The sequence below is a fragment of the Tachysurus fulvidraco genome, chromosome 2 (genome assembly GCF_022655615.1).
Source record: "Tachysurus fulvidraco isolate hzauxx_2018 chromosome 2, HZAU_PFXX_2.0, whole genome shotgun sequence".
NCBI lineage: Eukaryota > Metazoa > Chordata > Actinopteri > Siluriformes > Bagridae > Tachysurus > Tachysurus fulvidraco.
Window position 1 is genome coordinate 4,319,837 of NC_062519.1, and position 18,924 is coordinate 4,338,760.

Here is an 18,924-nt window from a genome sequence, read left to right on the forward strand (position 1 = left end):
AGCTTGGTACTGTAACTGCGGTGTCTTAGTAACGTCAAGCTCTGTTTATTTTGGATTAAAAAAAACAACAATAATTGAATGAGGAAGGATGTAGACCAACAGAAACTCGTTTTTGGAGACTATAGATGGATAAAAAAAGTATTAAGACCTGGCTTAACCTTCTGCGTATCAACAACTACAATCAGATAAATACAACACATGGGCCCTTAAAATAACAGCATAAGTGAGAAAAGAATCTCACACACACACACACACACACACACACACACACACACACACACACACAAACAAAAACACACACACACACAAACACAAACACACAAAAACAAAAAAACAACAACAGAAGACAAAACAACCAAACCAAAAAAGACACAAACAACAAACAAAAAAAACAACAACAAAAAAAAACACACAACACAAACAGAGAAAACCTCCAAAAACAACACAACGAAACACAACACAAAAACACACACACACAACACAAACACACACAAACACACACACACACAACATGCCCACAGACACAACACACACACACACACACACACACACACACACACACACACACGCACACACACACACACACACACCCACACACACACACACACACACACACACACACACACACACACACACACACACACGCACGCACACACACACACACACACACACACACACACACACACACACACACACACACACACACACACACACACAAAACACGTGGTTGATCTTTAGAATTAGAACTTAAAACGTACTTAATATCCAACGTCCGCTTTTTCGGGTCAGTTACATAAATACTCAGTTATATCTGACTGTGTTCTCTTTGCTCCCAAGTTCCCCCCTCAACCTCTGTGCCTACTGTATATAAAACACATTTAGTTTGGGTGACTGTATAAAATATGCATGTGATATGAGTTTTTTATGCGCTGTTCAGTTCCTGATTGGATGTCTGGCGCTAAGCATCTAGCAGTAAGTCGTTTCACCGTATTGCTAATTGCCAGTTTAAAACGTTCCTCTATCTGGGGTTAAGTGCAGGGTTTAGACGGACGATAGGCCAGGGTTAGTGACATGCGCAGTGTGAAGAACTTCTCCATGATAATCCTTCCCAAGGTTCATTATTTTCCTACAACAACACCACCCACTTCTTTCCTTACATATGCTTACAGATGGAGTGGATAGAGGTTTGAATGTTAAAGTATGATTTTCTTTATCACGCACAGACAGCGACGGGCTTTAGATAAAGGATACTGGCCTTTCTGCAGAGCTCCTCTAGTTCAGGTGCAGGAAGTGTACGCGAGCAGAATGCAGGATGCGCGACTCATTAGCGATGCTGGCCCTAACGGCGAGGCCGGAGCAGCGAGGTTGGCTCGCTGGCCGTCTCTCATTAATGCTTCATTCAGAATGGCACTGTGGCATTGTGTTTATTATTTGTGCGGAGGGGAAGCTTCCGGTATTTGTCATCATTAATGTATTTCAAAGGGCTGAAGGTCAGCACAGGAGGTCCTCTTCCTGAAAGCCAGCCGTAACATAATAAAACGTTAAGCTTGGTGTCATGCTCTAGTTATTAAATAGTTATTTAGCTTAGTGGCTCCAAGATAAGTAAATCACTACTTTTACTGTCTATATATCTCTTTTGAAGCTCCAGTGTTGAAACAGCACCGCTGATGACATAGAGCCAAGTTTATAATGCTGCATAATGCCTATGTTTCCACATCACATGACTCAGAGGTTATGTCATATGATGTTCTTATGATGCCTGTTGAACTAAATCCTTATGAATGCTAATGTAGGGTTTATAAATACCCATGGACACACACACAATGGTCATTTTAATATTTGTAAGATTTATTACCACACAGTAAGACAGTAATGACACAGTTATGTATTGTTTATAACAAGGGTATGACACATTAGTGACAGTATTATATTATATTTTTTCTTCTTCTATTTAAATTCATACATGACATGTTTTATAGATACACACTCATGACCTAATAAAGTCTTGTCTCTTTATGGATGTTTATGCAGGTTTTATAAACACATTTGGCAACATAGTAGCACAGTAAAAAAACAGCTATGACAATGTTATTACACATTAATGCTCTGTATGTTTTCTATGTTTCTTTATATTGATAGGTTTTTTAAAAATATCTATAGTACGTTATAACACATTAATGAGGCAGCAATATATTGTCTATGACAAGGTTATGACACATTAATGGCAGCGATATGTATGTTTTTGCCATCTCGTTACAAACATAGGTGATACATTTTATAACTATATACCTATGAGATATTAAGGACAGTCTCTCACTTTATAAATGTTTAAGTATGTTCCATAAACACATATGACAACAGTAACATGTGTAATAACTAAACATGCATTGTTTATAACAAGCTAATGACAGACTAATGATAGTGTCCTATATGTGTTTGTCTGTCTCTTTATCGTGATAGGTTATAGACTTTATAAATATCTATGTAAACCTAATAACACTGTCTGTAATGACTTGACAGAGATCTTTGTCTAGTCTACGACATGGTTATGACAGATTAATGGCAGTGTTATGTATGCTTTTTCTGTCCTTCAATGAATCTCATGTATCACTCGTACCTCATATATATATATATATATATATATATATATATATATATATATATATATATAAAATGCAATTCATTTCCTTCAAGCTTCATTTTAAAGCCTGTAAAGTTTCTCAGTCTTGAAGATCGGCACGATCCTGGATGATTTTAACGACGCTCCAAGAACACAGAGCTTTCCATGACCCGAACATCGACAAGGAGTGCAAATTAAGGCCCATTAGTTATGCTAACTGAATAATTAGCTGAGAAAAGTCAGAAAGCATCACACTTGCAAGGAGAAGACCCACGGATCCACAGTTCTGACTGACAAGTCTGGCCTCTATTTCAGTGACCTCTGATCTTTCCCTCTTCCTCAGAAGGCCACATTGTATGATGAGGTCAGGGATCAGTCGGCGCTTTATATAATTATGAATCAGGCGCGTTTCATCAGACAGCGAGCTTGCTTGCAAATGGAGAGGAGTCTAGCAGAGCGGAGGGATTAACTGCTTCAGTAGGTCAGGAAAATACATTCAGTCTGCTTTTTTTTTTCTTTTTTTTTTTTTCTTTTCCCCTGTGCTGCGGTCGCATTAGTGACACCACCGAGGAAAGAAACTCAGCAGCAAAGCTCTGTGTGTGCGGGTGTGCTAATGACATCCAGAATACACACAGATACCTTTATTACAGCTGTTACATCTGTTTGAGTTTTGAAGGCCAGATTTTAATGGCACAAAATTGCCTGAAAGCCGCGATGGTGAAAAGGAGTCGGCTCGCCCCGAACCGTTCCGCATTTCGCAATTGTTGCACGCGCTGTCTTTCCTGTGCTACAGAAATAAACCCTCTCTTGTGTCGCTGAAATTGATTAGAAAGAAGCCATTTGAAGATAAAAAAAAAATGGCATGAATAAATTATGCTATGTATAGTTCACGTGCATTATTAATCCAGAATCGGACCATTAATAATACACATAAGAGAATTTAGCGCTTTTGGAATTTCTCCCTATGATCTGTAGGTATAGCAGTAAATTATTGATGCAGATTAGCAGCAGGAGAATCTCTGGATCAAATCGATCCACAGTGTTGTCTGGCTAAACTGTGATGAGCTCAAGCATCGATATTTTTCCTCTCATCCACTCACATGTTAACATCGCCGGCCTTGCCTTGTTCTCAGATCTGGTTGTAATAAAACACTGTTGAATTGTCATTGGTTTTCATTGAGCTGTTTTCTACAGCAGCAGAACCGATAGCAAATTCCAGCTGCAGTTCAAATCACAGATCTATATTAACATCCAGGATTATAAGCATTCAAATATTTGACATCTAGGAGAAGAAATCAGGTCACGTCACGATACTACTCACCGGGTGTGAAGGTTTTATTCATTTACTTTTATGGCATTTAGCAGACACCTAAATGAGGGTTAAGGGCCTTGCTCAGGGGCCCAGCTTGGGGTGGCAGCTTGGTGGACCTGGGGTTCGAACCCATGACCTTCCGATCAGTAGCCCAACACCTTAACCACTGAGCTACCACATCCCTTACACAATACTGTTGTAAATAAATTTCTAAAATATTCATCAATCAAAGAATTTCCTGTACGATATAAAAATGATGGTTTATCTTTTCTTTTCTTTTCTTTTTTTTTTTTAATCGAATCTCCTGTCGGACTAAACGTTTATAAATGCTCACGTGGGTTTGATACATCACCATGGCAACCTAATTAAACCGGTACCGGTACTGTCAGGTACTGTTAATTATCTCTAACTCTTGAGAAAAGTGAGCTTCATTTAACTACTTTTAAGACTTTTATGACAGCATAAAGACAGCATAAAAAGAGTCGTATGCACATTGTATTAAATTAGAATCAATTAGAAAGATAGCGCTTGAGCGTTTCAAGGATATGCTCAAAAGTATGCGCACCCCCAGTTCCTCACATCCATATGCAATTCTTGTTCGAACTCTTGCCGTAAAAGATGGAAGGACAGAATTGTCTAGTTTGCTTGTATTTGATTAATTTCCCTTCGTCGTTTCAGCATAGACTTGTTTGGGATTATCTGTAACACCGACTCTACCACAGACGTCCTCAACATCCCAACATCAGTGTCTGATCTTATTAATGTTCTCGTGAACATAACAACACAACCATGCTCCAAAATCTAGCGGAAAGCCTTTCCAGTAGACCGGACTGCAAAGAGGGACTAAATCCTGATTATATGGGTGTTATGGTCATCAGGGATGCACAAACTTTTGTCTGTATAGTGTGTGTAAAGTCATCTGATGGTTAGTGGAATTAGGCTTTTATATAAGATTATGTGTGTTGTCAAAAATGGCTCATGTAGGTGTTATGCAGCCCTATATACAGTATAAGCTCTTATATATAGGGCTACATAACACTCTCCATGTACAGTAGGTGTTATGTAGCCCTATATACAGTATAAGCTCTTATATATAGGGCTACATAACACTCTCCATGTACAGTAGGTGTTATGTAGCCCTATATATATATATATAAGCTCTTATATAGCCATGTGTCACTTAACAAGGTTATGACAAACTCATGATAGTGTCATGTATGTGTTTGTCTGTCTCTTTACATGAAAGGTTATATATATATATATATATATATATATATATATATATATATATATATATATATATATATATATATATATATATATTTTTTAATTTTATGAAAACATACAGTAATACCTTTGTCCATAAGGTCATGACAAGAGCTACGTCTAGACTACAACAAGGTTATGACGCATTAACGTCAGTGTCTGTAATCCCGTGTGTCACTTCACCCTCACGTACGTCAGATATATAAATGCAGTTTCTTTCTTTAAAGCTTATTCATTTTAAAGCCTGTAAAGTCTCAGAGTTTTGAAGATTGGCACGATCCTGGAAGATTTTAACCACTCTCCAAGAACTCAGAGCTTTCCATGAGCCTAAAATTGACAAGGAGCACAAATTAAGGCCCATTAGTTATGCTAGGCTGTTATATAGTATTATATGCCTTGTCAAGAAGGGCTTCGGTAGGTGTTATGTAGCTCTATGAACACCGGCCTGAGTAGTGTTACAGTAGCAAATGATCTAAAGCACATAATTCCACTGTAATAGATGTAATTTCTTTATTCTAAGAAACAGAGCTCTGAGATGGAGTGTACCTGAGTGTAGGTTTTAATAGACATGTGGGAGTTTGCTAAAAACATTTTTTCGCTTGAGAGCAAACAGGACGACATGCTGCGGGTTTTCTTTCACACACAATAGCCAAGCCAAAACAATATACTGTAGAGACGCAATGTTCTTTTTTTACTCGTTAAAAAACAAACAAGCAATCAAACAAATAAACAAACAAACAAATAAAATTCTATCCTTGTTTTATGGTATCCTTGGTCAGCAGTTTAGACCCCATCGTGTGCAGTGTTCGTCTTCGTCTTAATTTTCCTTTTTTCTCTTCACAACTAATAAGCTACAGTAGTGGGAGCGTTGGCTCAGAAGGACATGCTGGATCAATTGCACATCCACACAGCTGATGTTGTACATGTTGGACTCTTCAAGTCTAAGTAATTTTTTTTTCTTTTGGAAAAATGCCAAGAAAAGACAAACAATTAAATGCAGTGTGATGCCAAAATTAAATACAGAATTTTTCTCACTGTTGGTCTCAGAATTTAATCTTCTGGCATACATTAGATAAGTAAATAATTCGGTTTCTGTTAATCAATTGATAAATCGATTAATGTATTAAAATGTATACTCAATTAATAGTAATACATTCTTCTTCTTCTTCTTCTTATTATTATTATTAGTAAATATTTTAATAATATTATTAGAATTATTATTTCACTATGTGTTATTGTGTGTGTTTTATTTATATATCTTGATTTGTATCTTAATAATAATAATAATAATAATAATAATAATAATAATAATAATAATAATAATCTTATATTTTTATATAGTCTTTTAATTTGTAAAATTAACTAGATGGCTTTTTTATGTATAAAAAATGTACAATATTTAATTAAAAGTAAATGAATACTCATTTAATAGTAATACATTCTCCTTCTTCATTTTTGAATAACAAGGTACAATATTTATAGCAGATAAATGATTGGTTAGCTTAGAATTAAGATTGTAGTCATGTTTTCTTTGTGATATAATAATAATAATAATAATAATAATAATAATAATAATAATAATAATAATAATAATAATAATAATAATAATAAGGTCCAGTTGGGCAAATAATGATAGTGGCAGACACATTGTTAAAATAAACCAAAGCTGCAGTGATGAATGTGATCATTATAGCTAGAACTATAAATGCAGCAATAATCCAGACTCCTATTTATAAATTGTGTCTTGCTCTAATGTTACATCACATTATGTTTGACAGCAAGGAGAGAAAAAAGAGCTATTTTCCTCTTTATTCTGCATTTTCTGTCCCCCATTAAATACTGACATAACATTCAGATTAATCGGCTAGTGTTCATGTTCACTTTGTCTGCGTACGATGTCACACTTAATAAGGAATAACATCCTGACATTTTATCTTAAAATAGCGCATTAATTATGCGACGTCATCCACACTGTGCTGTTGACACTATTCAATTTCACAATCGCAAAGGTAGTTGTTTTACCCAGCAATTAAAAGTGAAATTTTGAAGCAAATGGGACTACGCAAGGTCAGAATCCCTGACCTCATGGAATTCTTAAATAAAGATATTCATTAGGAAGTCATTTTGAAGCGCCGGATATTATCTTTGCTTTGAAGTGGAAACGTTTGGTCTGACTCACGCTATCATTTAAATGATATTTGATGTTTGAGAAGCAGGACCAAGAGTTCTCTCTCTCTCTCTCTCTCTCTCTCTCTCTCTCTATCTATATCTCTCTCTCTCTCTCTCTCTATATCTATCTCTCTATCTCTCTATCTATCTCTCTCTCTATCTCTCTCTCTCTCTCTCTCTCTCTCTCTCTCTCTCTCTCTCTCTCTCTCTCTCTCTCTCTCTCTCTATCTCTCTCTCACTCTGTCCCTCTCCCCCCCCCCTCTCTCTCTCTCACTCTGTCCCTCTCTCTCCCTCTCTCTCTGTCCCCCCCCTCTCTCTCTCCTCTCTCTCTATCTCTCTGAGACTCATTTGACTCTTTTTAAAGTTACTAATTGAATGTGTCCTTCAACAATCCTGTCACCTTTGTATCAAAGCTTTTAGATTAAAGGACTCATTACTAGGAGCAAAGGATTGAAAGAGAGGGTTTTGAGAGAGTTAAGTGAATCAGTCTGTAAAACTAAAGCTCTAACATTTGTGCTACAGCACCTAAGTTCTTTTAAAATTGAATGAATGAATGAATGAATGAGTGAATGAATGAATGAATAAATAAATAAATAAATAAATAAATAAATAAATAACATTCCAAGTGCCCTGCTGAAAGCAAGGGGCAAATATTTTCTCTGGATGATATATTCACGGTATTGATTTTAGAGTTAACTTTGCTTCTAAAGGATGCAGAGGTAAAGAGATACCAAATGAAATAGCTAACTCTTCCTAAAGTTGTACAGGCCATTAAGCTATGTTTGCATCCTTTTAAATGAAATCCACACAACCTGAGATGGTGAGATTCAAACTAATTGGCCCTTAAGTTGTCTCGCATGTCTCCGTCTCTGACTGCAGAGCAATGACCCAGCAGTCTCCTGTCATCGGCGCAGGCAATCGGGCTGGAACATTTAAAGAAACAATTCATTTAAAATCCTACAGTATTGTTTTCGAGCTCTTTTGCTGTTACGTCGAACGCTGATTGAATATTGATGAAAAAAACAAGTCACAAAGATGAAGTCAAAGCAAGGAAATACATTTTTACTTGCTCGTCATGGGATATACTGTTATTTATTATTAAATAAATTAATTCAATTATTGGATTAAATATACTTTTCAATCCTAAAAACATACTATTAAATCTCAACACAGCCTGGATAGGTGGATGGACGAATGGCTTTGTGTTTAATCACATCTTAGCACTAGCTTAGTTCGACTTGTTTAATTCTCGATTTTTTTATTCTACTCAGTGTCCAATCACGATTTGGAACGTCACTGATTCCAGTTTTTTCATCGTCACAGCAGCTTGGTGAAGCCTTTAACAATTAATTGCAGTGAAGAAGCCTAAAGCCAAAATCGGGTCCTTCGTATCGAGATGAACCCTATGGCTATGTAGGCTTGAAGCATTTTGTCAAGCAGCTGGAAGTAGTTTGGTGCTCCGTAGTGCTCTAGAACATTTTTCATAACTCTTGAAAGCCTTTTTTGCAGTTTTTTCCTGTCCCACTATGTACTCAACAATCATGTCAACAATTTAGCTAATGGTCACCTGTAACATTCCGGCACATCCACTATAACAATTAGACCCAAATGCAGGAATCTATATGAGAAACATAGCATCAGTGAATACGATAATACACGAGACGCAGGTTCACCTGACATAACATGGCATTACATGACATAAGCCCTATTCGGGGACGGGATTAGTTGTACGTTGGGACGTGGGGGTAAAGTAATTATTACCAGAGCTTCTCTGTGATTTTAGTCCCGTCCGAATGCGCCATCTCGGTAATCATTACGGACAATGTCAGTAAAGATTACGGCGACTTTTACCTTCCGTAAAAAGGTCCGGAAGAATTACCTCAGGTAATAATAATCCCGTCCGAATAGACCCGCTGTAAATATGTACGGTAAAATTCTGTCATTTCCTGATTAAAAGTTTTGGCGTGTTTTGCAAGCATAGAGGCGCTTGAAACAGGAAGCAACGCCATACGCACATGACGACAAGGAGGTTACTGTGGTGCGTAAAGTGAGTTACCCCTCCCACTTCTGCTAGTTTTACTGAGATGTCTTGTCAATTAATATTACAGACGTCCTGAGGTAAAATTGCATTACTCCACGTCCCCACGTAAAACTAATCCCGTCCGAATAGTGCTAATGTCAGTAAAGATTATGGCAACTTTTACCTTCTGTAAAAAGGTCTGGAAAAATTACCTCAGGTAATACTAATCCTGCTAGATTTACTGAGATGTCTTGTCCTGTGCGAATTGGCCAATTAATATTACAGACGTCCTGAGGTAAAATTGCATTACTCCACGTCCCCACGTAAAACTAATCCCGTCCGAATAGTGCTATAGAAACATGGAAATACATCCAACAGTGCTGCATGAACATGCAACAATGACTCACAAAATTCAACAGAACGGGTATATATAGGACATCTAATTAAGTTTAACTAGGAACAAGTGTGATGGCAGGAAAAAAAAACAGGACAAGACATGAGAAAAAAACCATTCAAGTTCCTGACTTCACCTGAGGATGACTATGTATTTAAAGAATTGTTCTGTGCAAATTATGCCAATTCCTGATGTGTGAATATTTTATATCGATGTGTTCTGTGTCCTATTCTATATAATATACCATTTTAAATGTGATTTTTCTTTGCATTTTTTTTCTGCTGTGTTGTGTTTCAGAGCTTTGGTAGCTCCTAGCATCTGAATCCAGGCTTCGATAATTAACATCTATAAACGTCCAACTTTACATGATAAGACAGAAATATGTGTTATTTCTTGAGTTTCTTTATGTTCGGATATTCATGGGAGTGTGGACGGTGTGATACGCTGCACAATAAGGCCTAGACTGTTTAGAAGTAATGGTCTTCCAATGAGCCGTTTTGTACCGTATGTACAATTTTCTGTCCTTCAGAAAGAATCACTTAGGTGAATAAGATAATATTAGTCACTGAGTCATTCCTTTCATTCGGGTGTTGCTTAAAACCTTTTTCCCGGAAAGTTCACCTGTCAGAATTTGCTTTCATAACTACTCCTGTCTGCAGTACATCAATGAGTGTTCTGGTCCTTGGAGCTTTTGTTCATGAACATGATTTCTTTATTTACATCGTCTTATTTAACCTAAAAATGGCTGTATGGATGCATGATTAACATGATTACAAATTATATTAAATTATATTACTTTATCACTACAAGAAGATCATAAACCTGTATTGTTATCCTAAAATATACTGTATATTATATACTATTGGAGCTATATATATATATATATATATTATAATCTATTCTTAAAAGTTATTGTACTGGTTGTTATATATAGCTTATTAGTTTTACTAGATAAAATTATATTTATTTTATAAAAAGCTATGTAGATTGTTAAGTATGGAATAAAACACTAGAAGACTAGCGATTATAAATTATATATTGTTATTTTCTTAAATTAGAAACTGTAATTATAATATTAAAATATCAGTGGTGTGGTGTGGTGTGGGTTGATGCAATACACACTTTGTTTTGAAGTTAATTATACAAAACACACACACACACACACACACACACACACACACACACACACACACACACACACACACACACACACACACACACACACACATACACACAATAGCATAAATATTTTTTATAGATCAAGCTGTTAACGCTCATGGCTTTGCAAACCTACACTGGCATACAAACAAAGCGAATCCTGATTTAATATGATTTAATAATGGTGCTAATGTTGTTCTCTTTGTCCTGTCGGTCACAGTAACCCCACCCCCCAGCCCCTGACGCAAGCGGTTATTAAGTCTAGATCAGCAATGTTTGGTGCTACTTAAGAACCACTCTTCCTGGTTCAGAGCCGGTGCTTTGGGTGTCGTAAAAGAAAGAACTGGGTCTAAATTAGGCTCTGAACCGGCACTCAAACTGCCTTGATGGAAAAGGGGCATCAGTGAACTAATCTCTACAAATTCTGTCTGAACTGAATGAAAATCAGTCACTTAGGGTCAGTCAAATTTCTCCGAAATTCCATGTCTACTACACAGTTCTTCATAATTTACTCTGAATTCTGTCAGATTTGGTGAACTGAACAGAGAAAATGACTTTTTCTTCTACAAGGTCATACAAATGACTCTGAATGTTGTGAGGCTTTTTCTTCTGGAATAGTTTTAGTCTGTTTGTGTTTTTTTATAAGGTCTGTGGATTGTACATGTCATAGTTTCCATTATATTTGCACAAAACCTACCTTTCATGGTGCCCGTTGCCTCCTTGTAACTAATGACTGAGTCATAATTTCATTCGATTCATTAAATCTTTTTGTGCAAAAACAATGAAAACTTTTGAAGAACTCTTACTTTCTAAACTAAAGTATTGATGTAAAGAATTAACGAGATGTTCGAATCCGAGCAAAACGATAAGTGAATTAATCCAAACAAATCTTTTCTTTTTATTTTAAATGATATCAAATGGCTCGGGGGAGACTAAGAAGTTTCAAATGGTGAAAGTTTTCAGCTCTAGAGCTTCATTTCAAAGTCAGCGCTGCTCACACACCCGGTCCTTTGCGTTTTGTTCTTGATTTCAAAAAAATGATCTGCCGAATTGTATGAAGAAAATGATTCATATCATCTTTTACATTCAGGGGAAGAGAACACACCCGGCTGGATCTGTGCAGAAGATGACAGGAGGACAAAGGCTCCACTCTGGTGTCCACTGCTCGCCTGTCGTATGCCTGTCTTCACCTCAAAAGCCCAGGACTGTAAGGTTAGCAGCTGGCGATATCTTCAATAGCCTTGTGTGTGTATGTGTGTGTGTGTGTGTGTGTGTGTGTGTGTGTGTGTGTGTGTGTGTGTGTGTGTGTGTGTGTGTTTGTGTTCATACCTGGTTACACTGCAAGATTAGAAACCAGGGTCTATTGTAAACAAAACTTGGGTTCAAACTTTTTTTTTAATGGATTAGCAGAAAGTTGTGTTTTTGTTTTGAAGACAAATGTCCCCAGTCATTCCTCTGTGAATTCTGCCATTTCTAGCCGGAGGAAATTGAAACTGTGAACCAGCACCACCTTTAAAGGTGCAGTCGGTCTGTAGGAATGTCTCACAAGAACATGGCAGACTTGCGAAACGATAAGTTGACACCGAAACCTTGCCAGCAAAACTTGCTGGAGAGAAAGTGCCAATCGATAATGGCTGTTAAGCCTGGTGAGCCTTTCATAGATCAAAGCCAGGACTTGAGTGAGAGACACATTAAAAGGGTTTTCGTGGTCAGTGAGAAAGGTATAAAATCAATTTGTACTGTCTGTTAGATGATAGCTCGGACTACATTTTCAGCCCTAACATTGTTACGGGACTTGCTTCTGCATTGCAGGGTGAGGCGCCAAATTACAGCTGCCTCCATGGGAGGATGTTATAAAGTGATCATGCAATTACTTTAATGACTGTGGGACACCTGAGCATAAATCAATATGCCTACATTAAATTAAGTTTCGGGGCTTCATCCCAATAGCCAGGAAGTTGAGGGCTATTCTGTCCAAGAAATCATTATTTTATGCCATCGTCGAAGTTCTCGATCTGGTTCTGTTCCATGTTTGTGCAGAAAAAAAACCTTTCTTTCTTTTTTTGTTTGTTTTTGTTTTTTACACTTCTTGAGTATAGATAAGAACTAAGTAGCAGGTTGTAAACTCCAAAGTACTGTTTATTTATTAGTAGCAAGATATTTTAAATGAAGTCAAAAATGTTAATGGATATAATCATGTGTGTAACATTGATTTGCTGAAGTATTCTCTCACTCACTCATTCATTTTCTACCGCTTATCCGAACTACCTCGGGTCACGGGGAGCCTGTGCCTATCTCAGGCGTCATCGGGCATCGAGGCAGTATACACCTTGGACGGAGTGCCAACCCATCGCAGGGCACACACACACTCTCATTCACTCACACACTACGGACAATTTTCCAGAGATGCCAATTAACCTACCATGCATGTTTTTGGACCGGGGGAGGAAACCTGAGTACCCGGAGGAAACCCCCGAGGCACGGGGAGAACATGCAAACTCCGCACACACAAGGCGGAGGCGGGAATTGAACCCCGAACCTGGAGGTGTGAGCCAAATGTGCTAACCACTAAGCCACCGTGCCCCCCTGAAGTATTCTGTGAGATATAATTATTTACAGAGTCACTAAAAGTTGGAAAGAAAGTTTAATGGTATTAATTTTTTTTAGTAGTTATTTACACCAATTAGCCATATCATTAAAACCAGTGACAGGTGAAATTAATACTATGCACCATGGACCAATGGAAGAAGATGGCCATGGGTATCAGATCATATATGTCAGGTGCGTGAAGAAGAGTTTGCACAAGGAGTCGCTATGGGAAGAAAGCAAGCCGGTGAACACAGTGTGATGATCTGCTTAAAAATCCTAAGCTTTGACGTGTACTGTACCACCTGCCTAAACATTGCTGTAGAACAAGTTCATGGCAACAATATTCCCTAATGGTGGTTGCCACATTCAACAGGATAATGCTCTCTGCCACACTGCAGAAATTATTCAGGAATGGTTTGAGGAAAAAGTTTATTTAAGAGTTGTCTTGGCCTCATGTTCCCAAGCTCTCAGTCAGATCATACATGTGTGGATTGTGCTTGACAAACCAGTCTGATTCAAGGAGGCTCTACCTCACAACCTACAGGACTTAAAGTTCCTCTTCCAGAAACAACATCACACCTTTTGGGGTCTAGAGGATGTTGGGGTCTAGTGGTCAGAGCTGTTTTGGTGTCCCAAGTGGACCTACACTACAGTATATATTGTATAGGTACAGTATAGGTTTTGGATTATTATAAGCACTCCAAACTCTTGTGATGGTGTTTTCAGCCCTATATGTATATGTCCCTCGGCCATGTTTGATATTCTTTGTCCTGTGGTTAATTTAATTCCGTGATCTGTGAAACCAACAGCAACAGCACCATTAGAACACTCCGTATTCGGTCGATTGAGGCTTTAAAACTGAACCATGATGGCGGGAAAATAATATCCACTGTTTATTGAGAAAAGGATAGGCTGAGCCACCACCAATTTGCCACTGAAATCCACTCTAGTCAAGGGCAGATGGCGACGTCTCAACTGTCAGATCGTTGGTTGGTATTTGTGGCTTTGCTTAGATGGAATATTAAGGGTAAATGTGGATTAATACGAGCCAGACTGCCGGGAGAGACTATTTTTCTCCAGGACAGAAGGGGGGTTTAGGATGAATTATTGAAATAATTGTGCATGTGACTAAAGGGAAAGGCTTAGTCAGATGCACCTTTACACGATTTCCTTCAGCTTCTTTATTTCATCGTCTCCAAACTCACCCTGCTAGTGGCTCGAATTATTTCATGCCAAGCCTCCAAACATCTTTCTTCGATCTTGGCAGCTGTCTGACTTGGCAAAGTGTTCATTAGTTCAAGGAAGGGAAACATCTGCGTCGTGGAGATGGCGGATGTTAACAACCAAGATTAAAACAAATGTGGCCAGAGGGGATCAGGGCTTTTACAGTTTATAATGTGATCGTAGCTTGAATATTATCTTGGGGTCATTTGAGGAAGATGAATACAACCCATAACAGCTGTAGACACAATATATAACATTTTCAGGGACTTCTTCATGCCAAACTCTTGTGGTCCACAAGTAAAGATTTCAATTTCAATACCTTTCAACTGAAGAATTTCTAATGGTTATGTGGTACGCCATTGAAGCCGAATGTAGAGGTCGTTAATGTCGAGAATTCTCATATATTTCACTTGATGTTTTATTCCATGTTAACCCGGAACTCATCTTTTCCATTCTGCATCTTGACATCGAAAACACGATCATTAAAATTTTATCTTTCTGTACTGCATTTTAGACAAACTTCAAGCTTGTGCCTTAACTTCTGAGAAAACACTTTACCAGTATTTACTTCAGCAACATATTGGGTGCCTCAGAGAACTATGAAAAAAGCTTCTTTATTCTGTTTAGCTCTTATTTGAGTGTACTTTGATACCTGAGGGATTTCATCATGGTTGCTTTGAAGTGAATGATGACATGAAAAAAAGGGGATTTTGGAAAAATCAGGCATCTTTTTTTTTTAGTGGAGGTCTCATGTGGAGAAATGTTGACTTTGAAGTAGCAAACTTTGAGACTATCCAGTTAGGTTTAACTCAAAACTCTGATATAATATAACTTTAGAGGTGTAACAAATTAAAGCAAAGCTTGAAAACCCAGTGCTGTTTTGCCACCATGTTTCCTCTCAAGACACTAATCAAAACTCCAACAGAGAAAAGGACATCGTATATGGCTTAAGTACCGTTCCAGTGACGTGTAAGGTCAAGGTCAAGCTGCACTGAAGCAGTTCCAGTGACTTAAAGGTGGGGTCTCCGTTGTTTGAAAGCCAATGTTGAAATTTCAAATCACCAAAACAAACACACCCCTAACCCAAATTGGTCCCACCCCTGTATCGATAGCTCCGCCCACACATTCATACATGCGTAACCCCGAAAACTAATGGAAAGAAATGTGTCTTTATCATAGCTGAAGGGAAGAACAATACGATTGCAGATAAACAAACAAGCAAAAATGTCACACAAGCATAATCATGTAAAGGACAAAGGCATATATTAGTTCTGTGTAACAAAGCAAAACCAACGTTACTCACCTATCGAGAAGGAAAAAAGCGCCTCGGCGTCTTAAGTAAAGTCGGCCACATGTTCACAGATTGGAGATTCCCGAGTCAATAACTCCTGAGCTAAACGCTGTTACTACACAAAACGCGGTTGTAGCTGCCTCTCTACATTACTACGATAGAAAAGAGGTGTTATTTGTGTAGTAACAGCGTTTAGCTCAGGAGTTATTGACTCGGGAAACTCCAACCTGTGAATATGTGGCCAACTTCCTGCTCCTTCAGTTCTCTCCAGCGCTGGAAAGCTGATCCTATATTAACACGTCCTACTTCTTGCCTTATCATAAGCCTTTCTTCACTTTCTTTCTTTATTTTTATCCTCCATGTCGATGTTAAAACCGCTTTCTGCTAATGTCACACATGCGCACTGAACACTCTCTCCGCCCATATTTACAAGACACGCCCCTTTCTGCTCATTGGCTACACGCTTGTTTTGTTTTTGTTTTTTTTGGTGGCCCAACGCAGTTTTCTGAAGCATTTCTCAAACAACGACGACCCCACTGTTAAAGAAGCTCAGTTGATTTCTGATGAACCTGGCTTATCAGCATCTGCATGTGACATGTGATTGCTTTGCAGAGTCATGGGATCATATTGTTGTAGCCTGGATTACTCGAGGGTGTGAACTCTTTTTGGGCTCTGTTGATCACTCCTGTGTAAGTTGTCTAGCTTTGTGATTGAGTTCTTTGACCGTGGCCCTCTGGTGCTCCATTTGTCCCATCACTCCTGCTGATGTTCTGAGTGGCTTGTACCATGCCTCCACCAACACCCCCGAACTCCTTGACTGACTGCCGACTGCAGATGAGATAGTCGCGTGACACCTCAAGCGATAGCGAACATGCGGCCCGAGTCTATTTATAATGCCAGTTGGAGAGGGTCTGATATACGAGGCTGATGACTGCTGGAGGGAAGAAACCCACACATCTTGGTCTGATGCACAGTATGACCTGACATGAAATACAGATCAAACAACGTCTCAGAAAAAGGTGCCCTTCTCATTTCTAGCCAGCCCTCTATTGATTTAGGCTTTTTTTTTTTGTTTTTTGGCTGTTTTTTTTTTTTTTTTGAGTGATGAAACCTTCCTTCCATTCAGAGCACGTAGAGATTACTCCTTGCTTCCTTTCTTTTAACTCTCGATTTAGTTGTCTTCTCAGCTCTGTGACGAGCAGATGCCGCAGAATGGATTAAAAAAAAAAAAAAAAACTCTTTCTCTACCTGTCTCTACTCTTGTTTTGTGACTCTGTCTCTGTTCTTTTGCAGCACTTATATCCCTTTGGCAAACACAAACATGCACATGTTTAAGACGCATCAACAAGACCTGCAGTCATATATCCGCATGCCTTTATCAGGGGGCTTTGGGTTATTAATTACTGATGCCACAGCCTCCCACCTGCTTCTCCTCCCTGCTTTGTTATGGATTTGTGTAATTGATGATGAAGACCATCGATTTTTTTTTTCCGCCTTTGTTTTCCGAAGAAGACTCCTTCCACATTACCACCTCCTAATCTGCCAGTTGTTTATTCACACCGCGCTGTTGTCACAGATCGTCGGGTCTGAGTCGGACCGATTTTCCGCCGTGTCGCCAGGATCACTATAGGCCAAAGACGCTCGCCCTCGGCATGCACACTACGTCAGAGATGGAAATAAGTGTCAATCTGATTGTGTTCTTCACTGTTAGATCACAGCAGGCCCGTCGTCTGGAATGTCACGGCTCAGACCGACGAAATCACTGCGGTCAGCAAAAACTCTCCAGGATCTCATCACAGCCTGGGGGGAAAAAAGTACTCAATGCTTCTATGACATTTTAGCCACTTTTGCATTAAACAGCCAATACCTTGGACACACTTCAGGAGGTTCAGGCCAGTTTTAGAATCGATTTGTGCTGGTGTCCCAAATTCAGGTTGATGTTGATCAAACATGTTCTTCTTTTATGCTAAAACTCAACACTGTTACTCGTTAAAGAGCAAATGTGTAAAGAGCAGCAGTAAAGAAACCTCGTAAAAAATATCTCTCGAGTGCGCCGTAAAATAATAAGTATAGAATCTCTCGTGTAAAAAAGACGACTTGCTTTTCTTAATCTGCAATTTTAAAAAAAAACAAAAAAAACAAATCAGTTAGTTTCATCTAATCTTGAAAATCTGCAAGATCTCAGGTTCATAAGCGTAATCATCCGAACATATATACTCCAAGCATCGAAATAACATTCAACGAAACCTCAAAATCATGGAACAACAGCTGACTTTTCTCCACAATGCAGCTCTTTTTTTTTATTTTATTATTATTTTTTTTTTATTAGGATTCTCGCTTGAGGATTGCAACCAGGATTTGTGACATTAATCTGCGTGCATAGCCAGCAGCAGCTAACACTCTTGACGCATGAGTGTGTTCTTGGTAAAATAAAATAAAAATAAATAAATAAAAAAAAGCCTCGCTAATGATTCTAGGATCCTTTTTTTTTTTTTTTTTTTTTTTTGAGTACTCGCCTGCAGTCATCAGAGCTAGACAAACATGTAATGATCTCTCAGGTGAACTTTATTCCTACCAAGCTATTAAACGTCTGTCACAAGTGGGGGAAAAAGGCTGATGGGGACATTGGATAGAGCAGAAGGACAACTGTTGTTGTTGTTTTTTTTCTTCTTTTTTATTTTGAAAGAAAGGATGTGCTACATAGGAAAAGGCATGCTGATCATGACTTGCATTATGTGCAATGATGTAACGTTGGATTTTTTTTAGGTATCTGATTAGCTAAATACTTTCCTTTTTTTTTTCCCTGGGCTTGAGGCACGGGCACATCCATCTCTTCACACACTTTTAACCAGTAGAGGGCAGTGTGACTCTGGTGTGTAGG

At 38.3% G+C, this 18,924-nt stretch overlaps 1 protein-coding gene across 3 annotated transcripts in view; it reads left to right on the plus strand.

Annotated features, from left to right (window-relative positions):
- arhgef10la (Rho guanine nucleotide exchange factor (GEF) 10-like a) overlaps positions 1 to 18,924 on the plus strand; it is a 161,303-nt gene that overhangs the window by 89,700 nt on the left and 52,679 nt on the right. For all 3 annotated transcript variants that reach the window (XM_027167845.2, XM_027167846.2, XM_027167848.2), the window contains one exon: positions 12,030 to 12,151. In XM_027167845.2, the coding sequence (XP_027023646.1) occupies positions 12,030 to 12,151 (122 nt within the window). The remainder of the gene's footprint in view (positions 1 to 12,029; positions 12,152 to 18,924) is intronic.